Consider the following 8,867-nt stretch of genomic DNA (forward strand, 5'->3'; position numbering starts at 1 on the left):
CTACTCCAATCGTTGATTGATAACTATTGTTGTATGAAAACTCAATCAACGGGAGATACTTACTCCAAGACCCCTCAAAGTCCAATACACACGCCCTAAGCATGTCTTCTAATACCTGAATCGTCCTCTTATAATGTCCATCTGTCTGAGTCCTAAATCAACTAAGTCTGTATAGCCTTCTGCAAACCGCCCCAAAACTTGGAGGTGAATATGGGATCTTGGTCTGATACTTTAGATTTAGGAACCCCATGGAGATGTACAATCTCCCTCACGTACAACTTGTTGGACCCAAAATGGGTATGTTTTAAAATATTTATAACTCGCAAGCGCATGAATCGAATATGGAGTACAGTGTTTGTGTAAGCATGAGGTCGAACCCAAAGGAGTTTACTTAAATCAAAAGAGAAAACTATTTTACCAAAGTTAAATAAATTTCTAACCTAGTTCCAAAGATTGATGGGTTTTGTTTTACAATAAAGAAAGAAAATACTAAAAAGGTTAAAATAAATAAACTAAAAAGATTTATTTTTACTAGTTATTTATAAAATTATTAAGATTTTAGAATCCACAAAATATAAATAATAATATTTATTAATATGTTGACATCCCAATTTTTAGTGATAGTTGAAATCAATCTAATTATCTTTTGCAAAAAAAATATATATATATATACTTCCTTTAAGTTCACTTTAATTAAAAAATATTGATTTTCCTTCACTTCAATAGTGTAACTTCAAAGCATTAGTTGTGAATCAATTTAATGAAACTCCAAAAAAATCAAATAATGTTATTTTTAAAGTCAAATATAATATAATAATTAGAAAAAAATCATAAAATTCTTCATTAATAAAATAAATAAAAAACAATCAAAATTTTTCTCTCGTGACTATCCTTCTTCCATGGCGAAGAAGAAGAAATCTGTGAGAAAACCGGTGACAAGAGCTGATGTTCATGGCCTGCCTTCAATCCAAAATGCGAAAACTCCAACAGAAAACGTGTGTGAAGAGGATTTTAGTGAGGGTGATGCCCAGGTTCAGGATAAGACTCGATCTGAGCCAGATTTGGGAATGACTGAGAATGAGGTTGTTCATGACGGTGAACCGATTATAGCTGGTTCATCTTCTGCTAACTGGGCAGATAAATTGGAAAGTGGAGACTATCAATCGTCGGCTCAAAAGCATTGGAATTAGTTTAATTCGGGTAAGCTCTCCTTTAGTGATCAGAAACTAGACTATGTCGAACCTCTAATCAAGGATGGAAAGAGGATTGCAATGATTGATGAGGATGAAGTAAGAATCGAATCAGAAACTGGAACTGTAACTCAGCAGTCATTTGTATGGTGCTTGGGGCTAACCCTCCATTGCCGGTTTTTGAAGGTTTCTTCAAGAGAGTTTGGGGTCACCTGGGGATTGCTCAAATTGCTAGAATGACTATGGGTCTGGTAATGGTAAAATTTAACGATGAGGCTACTCGCAGCCATGTTTTGGAAAATGGCTGTCTTCATTTTTACAGAAAGCCAGTGATTGTTCGACCTTGGACAACAGATTTAAATGCGATTTGTTTGATCCGCTCAGTGCCTTTATGGATTAGATTGCATGACCTTGGTCTTCAATATTGGGGCAGCAATTGCCTTAGTGCTTTAGTGAGTACAATAGGCAAGCCGATTATGGTTGATAAGTTTACTCAAGAGAGAACTAGAGTTCAATTTGCTAGAGTTTTGGTGGAGATGGAACTTTCAGATAATCCTCCTAGGATTATTCATTACATGAATGAGTTTGGTCAACTTGTGGAACAAGGGGTAGATTACGAGTGGCTACCGGTCAAATGTAAAAATTGTGGAAGTTATGGACATGTTATTACTGATTGCCGCAAGGATCAGAAGACCCAATTGGATCAGAAAGTTACTGAGTCTAGAATTCCTCAGGATCAGGGAAGGGAGAAGAACAATCAGTTGCTTACTTCATCAACAGAAAAGGCCACAGAGCGGTCAAAGAGGTAGCAACAGTAGCATGAATGGTCATAAAGATGAGGTACAGGGTAAGAAGTCGACAAATTTGTTTGGGGTCCTTCAGGAACAGGCAGAGGGGATTGAAGATGGCAGGGGTAAAATGCAAACTTCTTATGGATAGTTGCAATATTCTCAGCTGGAATATTAGGGGATTGAACAGTCCGAAAAAACAAGATGTTGTGTTAGACACTTGTAGTAAGAATAAAATAAGAATTGGAGCTATTTTAGAGAATAAAATGAAGGTTAGTAGAGTGCAGGAAGTAATGGATAATAAATTTAGGAACTGGGATTATTATACTAGTCCAGTGATAGAGGGAAGGATTTTGCTCATATGGAGGAAAGTCTTTGTCAAAGTGAGTGTGTTAGAGGAGAATGCTCAGTTTGTTCACTGCCTTGTTAAAATGACAGGTCACAAAAGCTCCTTTAATATAACATTTGTCTATGGCAGAAATACTTTGGAAGAGAGGAAGGCTTTATGGAATGGTTTAGCTCAAATTGTTTGTCCAACTTGCCCTTGGATGGTTTTAGGGGATTTTAACGCAATATTTACAGCTAGAGGAAGAAATGGAGGAAAATCAGTGTCTTCTATAGAGATTGTAGATCCTTCTTAGTGGCTGTCTATGTCTAATCTGGAAGCTCTTAAGAGTACGAGTTCGTTTTATACTTGGACTAACAATCAAGATGGAGATGCAAGAATCTATTCTAAAATAGATCATCCTTTCATTAATGAGGATTGGTTAGATGGTTTTCCTAATACCACAGCTGTTTTTAAATGGGAAACAATCTCAGATCACTGTGCTTGTACTATCTCTATTTTGCCTGTGGATGACTTGGGTATTAAGCCTTTTAGATTCTACAATTTCTGGAATGAACATGGGAGCTTTAAGTAGTTGGTTTTAGAAAACTGGAGGCAGCCGATGAAGGGAAAAGGTCTGAAAGCTATTTTTCTAAAGACAATGAGATTAAAGCATAAATTGAAGAGGTTCAATTTGGACTGTTTTGGAGAATTGGGAGTCAAATTTCAAACAACCAAGGATGATTATCAGGAAGCAATGTACCGAGCTCAACTTCAACCTAATAATCTTACAGTCCAGGATAGGGTCAAGTCAACAGCAAAAGAATTCAGAACTCAAGAGAAAATGTATCATAACTTTTTGACTCAAAGAAGCAAGATAAATTGGCTGCGACAAGGTGATATGAATACGACGTTTTTTCATGCATGTTTGAAGAAGCATAAGGAGGCTAATAGAATAGCTACCTTTGTTAATGAGCAAGGGAGAGTGGTGGATAGTTATCCTGAAGTTGTGTCTCATTTTATGAACCATTTTAGGGGAATAATGGGAAGTCCCAGTTCTGTTACAAAGGAGATAAACAAGAAATATGTTGCTATGGGGGCTAAGCTGTCTTTAGATCAGCAGCTTATGTTACTGAGTTCTTTCACGCACAAGGAGATCCGGGAGGCCATGCTCAGTATTTCTAGCATTAAATCTCCGGGCCCAGACGGATATGGTTCAACTTTTTTTAAGGAGATGTGGCAGGACATATGAGATGAGGTTAGTAGAGCTGTTCTTCATTTCTTTGAGCCAGGTTTCATACCTGAGGAGTTATTGAATACATCTTTGTCCTTGATTCCTAAAGTGGACAGTCCGAATAGGGCAGTAGATTATAGACCGATTGCTTGCTGTTCTACACTTTATAAATGTGTGTCAAAACTTATCTGTGGCCGTTTAGCTAAAGTGCTTCCTGTTTTGGTTCATTCTAACCTAGGAGCTTTTATACAAGGAAGATCAATTGCTCACAATGTTCTTATCTGTCAAGATCTTATCAAACATTATAACAGATCGGTAATATCTCCAAGATGTGCGATAAAAATTGATATCAGTAAAGCCTATGATACAATTGATTGGAGGTTTATTGAGGAGCTTTTAAAGGCCTTATGCTTCCCAGCTAGATTTATAGGTTGGATAATGACTTGTCTGAACAAAACATCTTATTCACTAATATTAAATGGCAGGATTCAAGGCCGGTTTAGAGGTGAAAAGGGTCTTCGCCAAGGGGATCCGATTTCTCCTCTTTTATTTTTTCTAGTGATGGATTATCTGACCCGTAGTCTCCAATTTGCAGCTCAGAACTCAGTTTTCAGGTTTCACCCCATGTGTAAGAACCTCAAGCTCATTAGCTTATGTTTTGCTGACGACTTACTAATTTTCTGTAAGGGGTCTCTGTCTTCAATTCAGGTGATTAAGGGGGTGCTTGGGGAATTTAGCTCTGTCACAGGACTGCGTATAAATGAGAACAAATCTCAGATTTTTTTTGGAGGAATATCTGATGCAGATAATAGGATTTTGGCTACTGAACTAAATCTGTCAGAGGGAATATTTCCTCTAAAGTACCTTGGCGTTCCAATGAGACCTACCAAATGGAAGCATGAGGATTGTGGTGTCATAATTCAGAAAATCAAGAGGAAATTACACACTTGGGCTAGTAGGCATCTGTCTTATGCCGGTAGAATGCAATTGATTCACTCGGTTCTATTTGGACTAAGGAACTATTGGATGAGTATTTTTGTTCTCCCCCAAAGCATAATAAAAGAAATTGAGAGACTTTGTCGTGGTTTTCTCTGGGGAGTTAATGGGAATAGATGAAAGATTCATTTGACTTCTTGGGATAAAGTTTGTTTGCCTAAGGCATTAGGGGGGCTCGGATTCAGAAATGGTCAAAAGTGGAATCATGCTATTTTGGCCAAGTATATTTGGGCAATATCAGAGAAAGTGGACTTACTGTGGGTGAAATGGATAAACTCCATTTACTTGAAAGGATTTGATTTTTGGTCCTATAATCTTCCCCCAGATACCAGCTAGTACTGGCGAAAGCTATGTAACCTAAGGGGCAAATATAATAGGGAAGAGGTTATGGCAACTGGTTTAGCAGGGAAGTTTTGTCCTGCCATAATATATGCTAGCTCTCTTCACTATCAGTAGGTGGATTATTACAAGGCAGTCTGGTGTAAGCTATCTCTGCCTAAGCATAGATTTCTGCTATGGCAAGTAGTCAATGCTCATCTGCTTACACTTGACAACTTATGTCGATTCAAAGTGCATATAGACTCATCTCTGTGCCCTGTTTGTGGTGAGTTTGATGAGAGTCATGCCCATCTATTTTTTGAATGTTCACTGTCTAAACAGGTGTTGGCTCAGGTTTTTGACTGGTTGGATTGCAATACTTGGCCTGTTGAGTTTGACAGATGGAGAGCTTGGTTAGCCAGCAGGAAAAATGGCTTCATTCATCAGTTAGCAATCATGATGCTAGCTGCTTCTGTTTACAGTATTTGGAGGAATCGTAACAACTGTATTTTTGAGTTGTTTTCTAAATCTGCTGTAAGTATTGCTTTGGAAGTTAAGGCTGTTCTTCATCATAGGCTGTTCAGTATTAAAAAGCATAAACTTTCTGCTAAGGAGCATCGATTTGTATCTCAGTTTGTAATGTCAACTTGATCTAGTATTGTTGGTCTGTATAGTTTGTTTCTGGTTTATTTGGTTGTTTTGGAGAGGCTTTTAATTATTAGCCTCAGTTAGTTGTTTAGCTGGTTTGTTGTTTGTACTGTTCTTGTTTGATTAATGAAGTAATCCATTCTTCTTGATAAAAAAAAAGTCAAATATAATACTTATGTTCTAAGAATTAGATGTGAACAATTTAATGAAACGCCCTTAATCATAGAATATTATATTTTAACAAAATTAAGAGCCAAGTAAAATATGTTCTAACTATCTAGAATACATGATATTATAGATGAAAGAAATATTTAGAAGAAGAGAAATCATACCATTTATTGCTCATTTTGAGAGATCAACATACAACAAACATTACTTAGTTATATCTTGGTTCATCCTCCACCTTAATAATCTTAAGTGGATTAGAAACCTATACCTATCAAAAACAAAATAAAAATTACAACATAAATAGGAAAATTTGGAGGAGGAGCCTCCAAATTATTCCTCTAAAAATACATAAAATCTAAGAAAAGAAAAAGATGGAGAGAATAGAGAGATGGAAGAAATGGTGTAAGAGAATGTGTGTTTGAAATGGTGAAATGAGACTCCTATTTATAGATAAATTCTTAGGTAAATGAGAACACTCTCATTGGTCTAAAAAAGAAGCACATGGATTCATGCTCAAAATTGTCATCTTTTCATATAGTTACAAATCCAATGGTGGAGAAAGAAGCACATGGATTGATGGCATGGCATTGTCAAGAATTGCATGGGGCCTTTCATTTTGGGCTTGATTTATCATTTATTTATACCAACATTTTATCAACATTTCATTTTCTCCCAACAACACACCTACATAAAGAAATTAAACACACATAAATTAGTAACAACACAATTAAACAAAATAAATACCAAAAACACATAAAAATACATAAAATCAAAATAAAACTAATAAATTCAAAATTACTTAAAAAATTGATAAATTAATTAAAAACTCAAGAACTAAGCAACAATTAGCTTATAAAATGTGGTAAAATAATTCTATTTTGTAGAGTTATCACAACTCCGCCTACTAATCCACAGTATAGGTCATCCTCACTGGTAGAAAGTGAGTTGACTTGGTGTATTTGTCTACTATCACCCACACTGAGTCATGTAGCCCCACAGTCCTGGGTAAACCTCCCACAAAATCCATAGTAACATCCTCCCACTTCCATTCAGGAATACCTAAAAGGCTGTAGCAACCCCGCTGGTCGCTGATGCTCTGCCTTCACCTGCTGACAGGTTAAGCACTTGGCCACATACTCCACTACATCCTTCTTCATCCCAAGCCACCAATATAGAGTTCGCAAATCTTGATACATCTTCATTGTGCCCAGATGGAGTGAGTATGGTGTGGTATGAGATTTAGCAAGTATCTCTCATCTAATATCTACATCTATCAGGCCAAAAATACAGCCCTTATACCATAATAAACCAGTCTCTGAAATGGAATAGTCCTTAGCCACTCCAGCAAGGACATTCCCTCTAACCTCCTACAACGGTATGTCAACCATTTGACCTTCTATTATCCTCTCTAGAAGGGTCGACTTTAAGGTATATTGGCCAATCGGCCCACAACCAGCTCTATCGTCGCTCTAGTCATCTCCTCTGCCAACTCCTTTGATATTTGCGCAGAGCTAAACAACTGTCCCGGGCCCCTCTGGCTCAACGCATCTGCCACTACGTTGGCTTTCCTTGGGTGGTAAAGGATATCACAATCATAGTCCTTTATCAACTCTAGCCAACGCCTCTACCTCATATTCAAGTCTTTCTAGGTGAAGAAATACTTCAAGCTCTTATGATCAGTGTATATCTCGCACTTCTCCCCATACAAGAAATGTCGCCGAACTTTCAGTGTGAATACCATCGCTGCCAACTCTAGATCATGGGTAGGGTACCACTACTCATACTCCTTCAACTGTCATGACGCATAAGAAATAACCTTCTCATTTTGCACCAACAAGCATCCCAATCCCAACCTCGATGCATCACAATATACCGCAAACTTCCCTCCCTTCGATGGAAGACTCAACACAAGTGTAGTAATCAGCTGTCGCTTCAATTCCTGGAAGCTATTCTCACACTTGTCTGACTAGGTGAACTGGATATTCTTTCGTGTCAATTCTGTCATCAGTGTAACAATCTTTGAAAACCCTTCCACAAACCGTCTGTAATATCCCGCTAACAAAAGGAAGCTCCTAACCTCTGAGGCGTTCCTTTGCCTCGGCCAATCTCTCACTGCCCCTACCTTAGCTGGATCCACCTTAATCCCATATCCATTGACAATGTGTCCAAGGATTGTCACTTATGGTAGCCAGAACTCGCACTTCTTAAACTTGGCATACAACCGATGCTCTCTCAGTCTCTGCAATACCTGCAGGAGATGATGCTCGTGCTCTGCCTCTGAACTAGAGTAAACCAAAATATCGTCGATGAAGACAATCACAAACTGATCTAAGAAGTACTTGAACACCCTGTTCATCAAGTCCATGAATGTTGCTGGGGCATTGGTTAGACTGAATGACATGACTAGAAACTCATAATGCACATACCTCATTCGGAAGGACGTCTTCGGCATATCCTCAGCTGCTGATACCTAGATCGAAGATCAATCTTAGAGAATACTGTCTTTCCCTACAGCTGATCGAACAGGTCATCGATCATTGGTAAGGGGTACTTATTCTTGATGGTATACTTGTTCAATTCCCTGTAGTCTATACACATTCTCAGAGTCCCATCTTTCTTCTTCACAAACAAAACCAGAGCACCTCATGGTGAGAAGCTAGGCCTGATAAACCCCAAGTCTAAAAGTTCTTGTAACTGAATCTTCAACTCCTTCAGTTTTGCCAGAGCCATCCTATATGGTGCTCTCGACACTAGCTTTGTACTTGGTGCTAACTCGATGACAAACTGGATCTCCCTATGCGACGGCAGTCCTGGCAAATCCTCAGGGAACACATCCAAGAACTCAAGTACCAATCTGGTCTCCCCTGACCCTGCGGACATAACCCTGGTATTATCCACCACACTATCTAGGAAACCTATACAACCTCCCTGTAATAGGTCCCTAGCTCTCAATGCTGATATCATGGGTATGCGGGGTTCATGCACAACACCCACAAAAACAAAGGGATCCTCACCCTCAGGCTCAAAAGTCACCATCTTCTTTCTACAATCTATAGTGGCCCCATATCTGACCAGCCATTCTATCTCTAGAGTCATATCAATGTCATCCATACTCAACTCGATCAGATCTACTGATAGTTCCCTACTAATCCATCTCCTAGAAACTACTAGTTCCCCTGTAGGCAGTATAGTCCTAAACC

The 8,867-nt window shown here is 38.4% G+C and overlaps 1 protein-coding gene across 1 annotated transcript; it reads left to right on the plus strand.

Moving 5' to 3' along the window:
• The first annotated feature begins 1,336 nt into the window (after positions 1-1,336).
• On the plus strand, positions 1,337-2,619 carry LOC133785203 (uncharacterized). The gene is made up of 2 exons (XM_062224456.1): positions 1,337-1,995; positions 2,145-2,619. Exons 1-2 carry the CDS (start codon positions 1,337-1,339, stop codon positions 2,617-2,619), a joined length of 1,134 nt encoding a protein of 377 aa, XP_062080440.1.
• Positions 2,620-8,867: the final 6,248 nt, after the last annotated feature.

This window comes from Humulus lupulus, chromosome 6, assembly GCF_963169125.1.
Source record: "Humulus lupulus chromosome 6, drHumLupu1.1, whole genome shotgun sequence".
Lineage (NCBI taxonomy): Eukaryota > Viridiplantae > Streptophyta > Magnoliopsida > Rosales > Cannabaceae > Humulus > Humulus lupulus.